We start from the raw sequence: 9121 nt of genomic DNA, 5'->3' as shown, positions 1-9121 counted from the left end.
TTGCTTCTATCCGGCCAGTCCGGCTTCTTTCACCTACAAAAAATGACAACCACGAAATAATTTTGGTCTTTTGTGGATAGTTGTCTCATTGGCAATAATACCACATCCAAAAGTGTAGAGAAATCCCTTTCCCGCAAATTTTCAATGTCTTATATCTGAAACACAAGAACACGGACCCTTTTTTCCCCATTTTTAGTTCCTTTATTTATATACCATTATTTGTAACAGAGTTTAAAAGCTCTTTTTTAAAACGGCGTAGCGAACATCATTTAATAAAAAGCTAACGTGTATGTTCTGTGATTGTAAGCAGCTCCTGCTTAACCGATATTCTGTAACGTGGAGTAACACTCACGTAATGTTGTCACAATTGGCGTAACATAGAGAAAAAGAATTACTTCAATTTCCCAATAAATCATTCGCGCACACTAATTGCTATGTTTTTTTTATCAAGTATGACCGGTTTATCTTTCAAACCCAATATATTATTAATTGGTGTAATTATATGATTAAAAGGTACTCAACTATGGAGTTGGTGGAATGTACAGACCCCACCTTGATGCAATGGTAGGGAATGTGTTGTATTTATAGGGAATCAACCAACTTCAAGGGGGGATATTTTTTTGTCTGAGCCAGAATATCTTTTTTAGTTTTCTTAATTTTCTTCGCTGTCAATCAAATTCTATTCTTCAATATTTAACACTGTAAGGTATGGGGAAGATCTAGATTCAAATTGTTTTTAATGTTGTCCGCTTGAGCACATTCTACTTTCTGCTGTCATACAATAATCATCATTAGATTAACATTTACTTAATATTTTCCACTTATAGTTGACGTGTTTCTTTCAGTCTTCTCGCCGCGATATATAGATATAGGAATATGTGGTGTGAGTTCCAATGAGACAACTCTCCATCAAAATATAGCCTTTTTGTGCTAATGCGGCGTAAAGCAACCAACAATCAATCTTTCAGTCTTGGTTTGTGACCCGGACTTGTTTCAGTTAAACTCATTTATGACTATTGAACAGCAGTATACTACTTTTGCCTATATTAACCTACTGTATACTTGATTAACGTCTTTGATGTTATTGATATACAGCTGAACTTTGTAGTTTTAAAACTTTACTTGGAAATGTTATGATTTGTGTTAACCTTCAGGAATGACAGGGCTAAGGTGGTACAGGGAGATTACTATTAAAATAGCTAAACGTTTTAATCACGTTCTATTGAATAGGAATATTAAGCTTCTCAATGATCAAAATTAGTGTTTGTCAAACTGCCATATATCCAATATTTTTTTTCTCCGTTAAAGTGATTGGTTCATTTTTTTGAAATTTTTATAAGCTTACTGTACAATATTAGACTTACTAAATGCAGAATCCGGTATATGGTCACGTATTGTCCTTTGGTATTTATAAGTTATAATTTTCCCATTGACAATCATATCATATTACGTCTCATTATTGTAACATTTATTTATTACAATATTTAATCATCATAAAAAAAAACTGTTTATCATCCTGGTAAACTATTGACCGAGTGTCTATAAGGTTATATCTAAGGTTTCATCAAGATTCCCATTGTTCACTGCTGTGTTCTCTATGGAATGGTTTTAGGTCATTATTTGTCCTTCCATCAAGTTTCTGTTGGGCACAGTGCGGACATTTTCCCTTGGTTTCTTATTTATAATTTGTTTGCATTTTGTTAGAATTATCATTTGCCATGTATGTAGTATTCTTACCTTATTTGTGAGTTTTTCATCACTGTACATTAAATACTTTATTCTTATTCAGTATGAAGCTGCTGGCAAATCATCAGGACCTGATACAATTGAATCTGGGGACAGAATAGCAACGGTTATGTTTTATGTGAGTATGGAAGTATTAAAACTAGCCTTATGTTTCAGGCTACAATTTTGAAACGCTATCAGTGGAATTCGAACTGTTTGAAGGTCAAATCAGAACAATATAAAAACTTTTGTACTTTATATACACAAAGTAAACGTTTGGACCAATAATCAATCAACGCCACAAAATCATTTACCTACTTGTCATATATTGAATATTATATTTCCTTTCTAAAATATCAATTTGAAAACAATACTTAAGTAATGTCTGTAATTCTTTTTCTGTCTATGAAGAAATAACTTTAAAAATGTGGTGCACACTGAATAACGCGCGTTGCGGTTTATTTAACATTGTGCACCACATTTTTTATGTTATTTCGAATAGACAGAAAAAATATTACAGTCAATTCTTATAATTTAATTCTAAATTCCATTTTAAAGCGTAGAAAACCATGAAAAAACGTTGACGACGTCACGGTCACATGCCTAAATGATGTCTTTAAGCTCATAACAAAATAACTTCAGCCAATCAGAATACGCGTTACGTCCAGAAATAAATTATATCAATATAGCAGCCAACAGAAAACTATTTCACACAACATAACATTTTGATCTAAATGGCACAACTACAATAGACTGTTTTATTTTGTTCTCCATAGCTTTCTGATGTAATGTATGGCGGGGCAACTGCGTTTCCTAAAGTTAATGCCAGGGTAGAGGTTAAAAAGGTAATATTGATTTGATTAAAACTCAGACCTTTTGTCCTTATCTTTTGTCCTTATAACTTACAGGGTTTCACAACGTTTTGGGCTTCTTTTTTTATTAAAAGTTTTCGAGATCCCTTGGTCTTGTCGATATGACACACCTTCAAAAATCTGCAAGCAGGATTTACAATGCCCAATGAAATAATTTCAGAACATAAAGTTAGATAAATAGTTGTTATATCCTTGTAAAAGAAGAATATACAAATAAAAAAGCATCCGTTTAAATTTGAAATTATAAAAACGTTACTGTAACAGTATATTGTCAATGCACAATGCTTATTTTTTTGTTTTTTTTAAATTTGTGTCTTGATTTTCTTATTCCTTTTTTCATATAATCATGAACTCGTCATTCACCTTTGTTAGTAAAACGTTTGTATATAATGAACAATCCTTTTGATGATAAGTACCACTAAATTGGCATAGCGGAATATGATACTTTTTTAATTGTAAACAGTTGACTTTCCGCAACCAAAAGAAGAGTCAACATTACACTGTAGGGATCCCACTGCTCAAATATCTTCTCGACAAACATTTTTTTTTATGATTATCATTACTAGTATTTTAATCCTCTCAAATACTGTTTGTTTCGTTATTTGGACTACAAGAATAGGAATATCGAACTAGCGATCGATTGGATAGTTCATATATGATAACGAATAACAACCAAGTCACGAATTTAACGTTTATATATTTTCTTCAGCTTTAGTCTACTGTTGAACAATTATGATTCTTTCAGGGATCCGCTGCTTTTTGGTATAATATGCACCCTAATGGTGATGTAGACAATAGAATGTGGCATGCAGGATGTCCTGTACTTGTCGGATCAAAATGGGGTTAGTTTCTTATTTCAGAAATGACTGTAATACTTTTTCTGTCTATGAAAAAATAGCATAAGAAATGTGGTGCATACTGAATATCCCCGGTAGAGGATTATTTTAAAGTGTGCACCCCAATTTTAATGTTATTTCGAAAAGACAGAAAACATATTATAATTATTTCTTATAATTTAATTCTAAATTCCATTTTTTAAGCGGAGTAAACCAGGGAAAATCGATGACGTCACGGTCAAATGACAAAACTATGTCTATGAGCTGATAAACAAAACAACGTCAGCCAATCAGAAGACACGTTAATTCAAAATTAAATTATAACAACAGAAAAAATCAGAATATTCCATATCGTGGGAAATACAATTAGAAAACATTGACATTAATACTGATGATATTTCAAGTATGAAGATATAGTAATAATTGCATTCGGATTCAATAAAAGGCTCTACATTTTTGACAAAGACCAGATTTTAACACGCGTACATTGAAAGTTAAGGATTTGTAAATAAAGGCAATAGAATAATACCGCTATTCAAAAGTCATTAATCAATCGAGAGAAAACAGAACAGGTAACAAACTAGTACCGAGGGAAACACATTAACTATAAGAGGAAACAACGAAGAACAGAAACACCGAAGGGCAACACACACAAATACAAGTATCATAGAAACGAACTATTCGATATCAACTGCCATATGTATTATTTGTGATGTTGATACAGAAAATTTATCAACAAGGTCTTGGTGTTTCCCGATGATTTGTTTTCTACTATTAAACAGGGTCTAATAACAAAAGTCAAATTCAAAATCATTTTGTCTTACAAATCAGTATCTGTAATACTTTGTATGTATGTTTGTTGGTTTTGATATATGAATGAACATTGAACAGTATTTATTCTATTTTTTCCTACAGTGAGCAATAAGTGGATTCGAGAAAATGGACAACTCTTTAAAAAACCTTGTGAACTAATCCAGCATTTTCAACATGAACAAAATACACAGTTATAGCATAATCTTTACAAATCTTATAATATGTAGCTGATAATCAAAACATGAATACACAGATACTTTGAAAATGTTGGTTTTAAAAGCATATGCTAAATTTATGTTTTTATGTGTGCATTATTAATTCAACGTCTGTTCCTTCACTTGTTAAATCGTTTAATATAGATATAAAAAGTTTTTTTTTTGGTTTGGTCATGTTTTATTGTGTATACTCTTAACCTATTGAGATCTCATAAAAATACATATATCAGAACGAGGTGATGGTGCATGGTTTTCCTTGCAACATAGCTGATAAGCAAGACAGTAAGGGAACATAGAACTAAACGGCCATTGTATCCGTTAAATCCATATTACTGCATCTAATAATCCAGAATAAAAAGAATTCGTCAGAGCCTTGGAACGAATGAAGTGTTCAATGGGTTATACGTACAAAACATGTACTTTAATAAGAAGTTATTTTAATTGCTATTTTTCAGTTTAGCACTTTTTGGTTTGTCCGAGCAACGTATTGCCATTCATCCCTTAAATTATCTGTATGTTTAAATTGTTTTCATGAAGTTACCGTCTCAATAACGTATATCTCATACGTAATATCCTGATTAATGAATTATTGTATAATAACTGCAAATACCACTCTATTAAAACTGTTTGATTACATGGCGGTAAGTTTCTTTTTACTGTTAGAGGAGGCCTGAGTAGCCAAAAAGAGCCACCAACAGTAATAAAACTGACAATTCTATTAAACTAAAATTGCAGTTCGATGCACCTCAGACGTGCCTAATTTTAAATCATTACCTCATGTTGACAGGACAACAAATGGAAGTTTTTAACGACCTTGACTGGCTATACAGCCCTTGCACGGTCGGCCATGTTGACAGGATAGTGACAAAGAGGTTTAGATACTCAGATCACTCAGCCAAAGCCACTCTTGAATCAAAAAGGCTAATTTAAAGTCGTAATATAATTTGTTTATTTCTTTGTCGATGAAATAGGTATTTTAATTGCAGGTCAATAGTTAAACCAATGATTTGTATAGTAATAATTATACATACTAGTATACCAGAGGAGTAGGTCCGGTAAGGGTACATTTCGGCCTCAAATTTCAGGTCATTATCAACCTTTATATATATTAGGTATTATCATCAAATACAACTTACATTTCAATACTAAGAATGAACACAAATGCGGTAACTTTTATTTAGACAGATGCGTCAATGCGTCAATTCCATGCCTCATAGTAAACTATAAAGGTACCGAAATGACAAATGTAAAACAATTTAAACGAGAACGACCTGTTTTATCTACAAAAAAGGAACATAACACAAATATATAACACATCATCCAACGACAACCACTTATTTCATGTTTCAACTTGTGACAGGCACATACATACAGAATGTGGCTTTGTTAAACATGCATTCGGACCCCCCCTAAACTGGGATGGTGATGTAACAGTAGATTATAAGAACGAACTTTTAAAAAATCAGTTGAAAAAGGCTCATCATACCTCATATACATTAAAACTAGGGATGTCAAAATATCTGAAATTTACTACTCGGATACTCGGTACTTGAGTACTCGCAAGTACTCGGATGATTCTTAAACGTCTAATAAAAGATTAGATTTAAGGTGGGATGCAGTGTTTTTGTTATTACCTTTCATAAACATAAGTCAAACGATTTACAATATAGCTTGCTGTTCTGTTTTTTGTTTGTGTCAATTTATCAATGAATTACCGACCGCCGTTTCTACAAATATAATATCTATCATAATACCAATCTTTGTTTGTGTGCGTGTTTATGAACGAAATTTCAATAAAATAAAAAAAAAAATAATATAAAGTTCGACACAGTAGACAATATATGTACAATATGTTCCTGGGAAGTTGGTATTTTTTATGATACGACTTGTCCATTGATTTGTCATCGATAATATTGGTCTTCAAATTACTTGTGCTTTTTCGCGCCTCTCAGTCTCACTTGTTGTGTGTTGTTTTGGTTTTATTTGGCACCATTCGTTTGTCTGATTTTCTTTTTTTTAGCCACAACGTTGTCAGCAGTTTTTCGAATTTTTAGTTTGAATTTTACTTAGTAAAATAAACAATTATAGTTAAATTTCAAATACTGTGTAATCTAAATAATTTAAATGTAAATCCCATACCAATCACGTTTACATAGAAGTCTTGATTAAAAAACAAAGATAAGTTTTACGGCTTGTGTGATGAGTTAATTAGTAATCCATCAAAATATTGATCTGTGTACAATCACCGTTAAAATGTCTCCAATCAGTGACGTATGGTTAACCGTAGGTCACTCTGATTTTGTTCTTGCTTACTTAATAATATGATATGGTCAACAATTTCAGACGAAAGACTGGTTGGCTTTCCATTTTTTGTTTGTTAAAAGTAGTGCACACGAAAACATTCCCTTGGAAGAAAAGAACTTCGCTGGTACTACTATAACAAAAAGAAGCCCTCATGATAAACATGTGTATGCTCTTAATTGTTTTATTTAGTTTTACGAATGTGATATTTCAACGGAACTAATGGAAGTGGAAATGTGAAGAGAACATAACATCTCAAGATGTATAACAAGCAAACGAGTATCCGAGTACTAAAACTGTACTCGAGCACTCGTTGCCATCCCTAATTAAAACCCAAAATTATAGTCTGCTTCAAGAGTATTCAAATTAATCAGGTTATGGTTGCCTATTTATAAGGACATGAGTGATTGACAAGTGTTAATTTATGTCACCTTAAAATATTGTTATGACGTCATTCTAAATTGTTACACCCGTTCTTTATTTCAGTGATTGGACTATCATTTACCTGTAAGAAACCAATATGCTATCTTTAACTGTCCAATAATTTTAAAAATAGCCTACCTCTTTCTAAAACATATAAGACACCTAGAAGTAGCATAACTGATGAATCTTACAGGTAAATGCCAGTTCAATCACTAAAATAAACAAAAACCTATTAACTACATTTTTGTACCCCACCTGTTTCATCATGTGAAAAACCATACAACCAAAGAACAAATGACAATTAAAAAAATAGTTTCACTTAAATAAAAAGTAGTCTTCTTATTCAACAATTTTGTTCCTCATCATACGGTTTCTTGAGAAAGAAATCACTATCAATTTGATTTTAACACTACCAATACTTATATCACAGCCATTGTTCCCATGTTCTTGGGATGTCTCTTTTAGCAGAAATTAAATTGGTTGATATTTATTGTTACTGTTGCTTTTCTGAATTCTTTTTTTCAAAAGATCTAGATGCATCCTCGTCCGTCTTTGGTTATCAAAATTGACTTCTGGTGTTGCTATTATTCTTCCTAAAAAAAATTTCATCTACAATGAAAAAAAAGCAATAAAATAATGAGTTACGTTTGATAGATAATGCCGCAATGCAAGGGCCATAAACAATCTAAATCTTACCCTGTGTACAAAGTGAAAATATAGAACTTCCTTCATGAATTAGGGGACTATAATAGTTTTTTTTTTTATAATTTTCAAGTTTTGGCATTGATTTACAAGTAGTTTTTTTTAGACTGATATTGTTGCTTAAATATGAATATAATGCATTACTTCTCTTATGAACGACAATGAAAATAAGAAGCAAAATAAAGGAAGACATTACCGCATTTTATCTGCCAAACAAACCAAATATGTTTATGTGTCCGATTCGCACTTTGTTCGCAGTGATCGTTTATTAAAAGGTTTATTTCGAAAGAAACTCGATACAAAATTGCGTATCGGTAACATTTAAAAAACGCAAGAGACTCAATACAAAAACAAACGAAAAAAGAGCGACAAGACCTTGCAGAAAGAAAAAAAGGCAGAAAAGTGAAAAAGATGGGTGATATTCAAGTGGTATCTTTTGGGTAAACAATAACAATCCATTGAAAATTGCAACAAAAGAATGTAACTGATTGCATGCTGTTGTCTTTTTGTGTTGTTCATATTAATTATATATTTGAAATAAGAACCTGTCTTCATATGCTATTTTTTTTCTCATACACCTAGTAAAAAATAGAACCCGAGAAGAAACAAGAAACTAATAGGAGAGGATTAAATTGAAAAAATTATATGTATAAAACTTACCATTATTAGCTGCTTTGACTATATCCTCTTTGTAATCCACACTGAAATAATATATCTGAATAGATTCCAAGTACACATTTGATTTTAATCCAAAGTTTTAAACAACACAATCACTACAATCTTATTACGACATCTCTTTCTTCGTTTATGCATTTAAGTGTTTTTTTCATCACTTTATACTTTTTTAAACACAAAAAGCATGTAAAAGTATTCACGGAAACTATGTGCGTAATGATGAGAAGTCCCTTCGTACGCAACAATTATTATACTCATACCCTGTGTCTTATTCTTCATGTAGCAATACATGTTTGTTACCTTCAACTGTACTTTCTTTTTGTCTATTTATCTAAGTAGAACTACTGTTTAAAGGGACCAACATTTAGGATACGTTTAAATGTAAAGATTTTTTTTCACAAACACAATTTTCCTACTTAATGAAAATGCATCTTTGCTTGCTTTTTCTTTTGTTTCACCTTTTTCGACGTGTTAACAATGTTTTAAGTAAGATATTAGCCTCTAACAGTCTATTTTGTAAAATATTGAACAGATAATGTCCAATATCTTACAGAATGGA

General features: G+C 31.6%; 1 protein-coding gene across 1 annotated transcript; it reads left to right on the top strand.

Moving 5' to 3' along the window:
• Positions 1–494: 494 nt before the first annotated feature.
• On the top strand, positions 495–4617 carry LOC134699783 (prolyl 4-hydroxylase subunit alpha-1-like). Its single transcript, XM_063561198.1, has 5 exons — positions 495–564; positions 1790–1864; positions 2502–2570; positions 3343–3439; positions 4349–4617. Exons 1-5 carry the CDS (start codon positions 538–540, stop codon positions 4441–4443), a joined length of 363 nt encoding a protein of 120 aa, XP_063417268.1. The 5' UTR covers positions 495–537; the 3' UTR covers positions 4444–4617.
• The last annotated feature ends 4504 nt before the right edge of the window (positions 4618–9121 follow it).

This window comes from Mytilus trossulus, unplaced genomic scaffold (assembly GCF_036588685.1).
Source record: "Mytilus trossulus isolate FHL-02 unplaced genomic scaffold, PNRI_Mtr1.1.1.hap1 h1tg000085l___fragment_1__unscaffolded, whole genome shotgun sequence".
Lineage (NCBI taxonomy): Eukaryota > Metazoa > Mollusca > Bivalvia > Mytilida > Mytilidae > Mytilus > Mytilus trossulus.
Note: the sequence above shows the minus strand (reverse complement) of the source record. Positions and strands in the feature narration are given on the sequence as shown.

Coding starts and splice junctions, on each gene's coding strand:
- LOC134699783 (XM_063561198.1), top strand. CDS start 538: ATGTACAGACCCCACCTTGATGCAATG. Junction 2,571..3,342: donor CCAGGGTAGAGGTTAAAAAG/GTAATATTGATT, acceptor TGATTCTTTCAG/GGATCCGCTGCTTTTTGGTA. Junction 3,440..4,348: donor ACTTGTCGGATCAAAATGGG/GTTAGTTTCTTA, acceptor TTTTTCCTACAG/TGAGCAATAAGTGGATTCGA.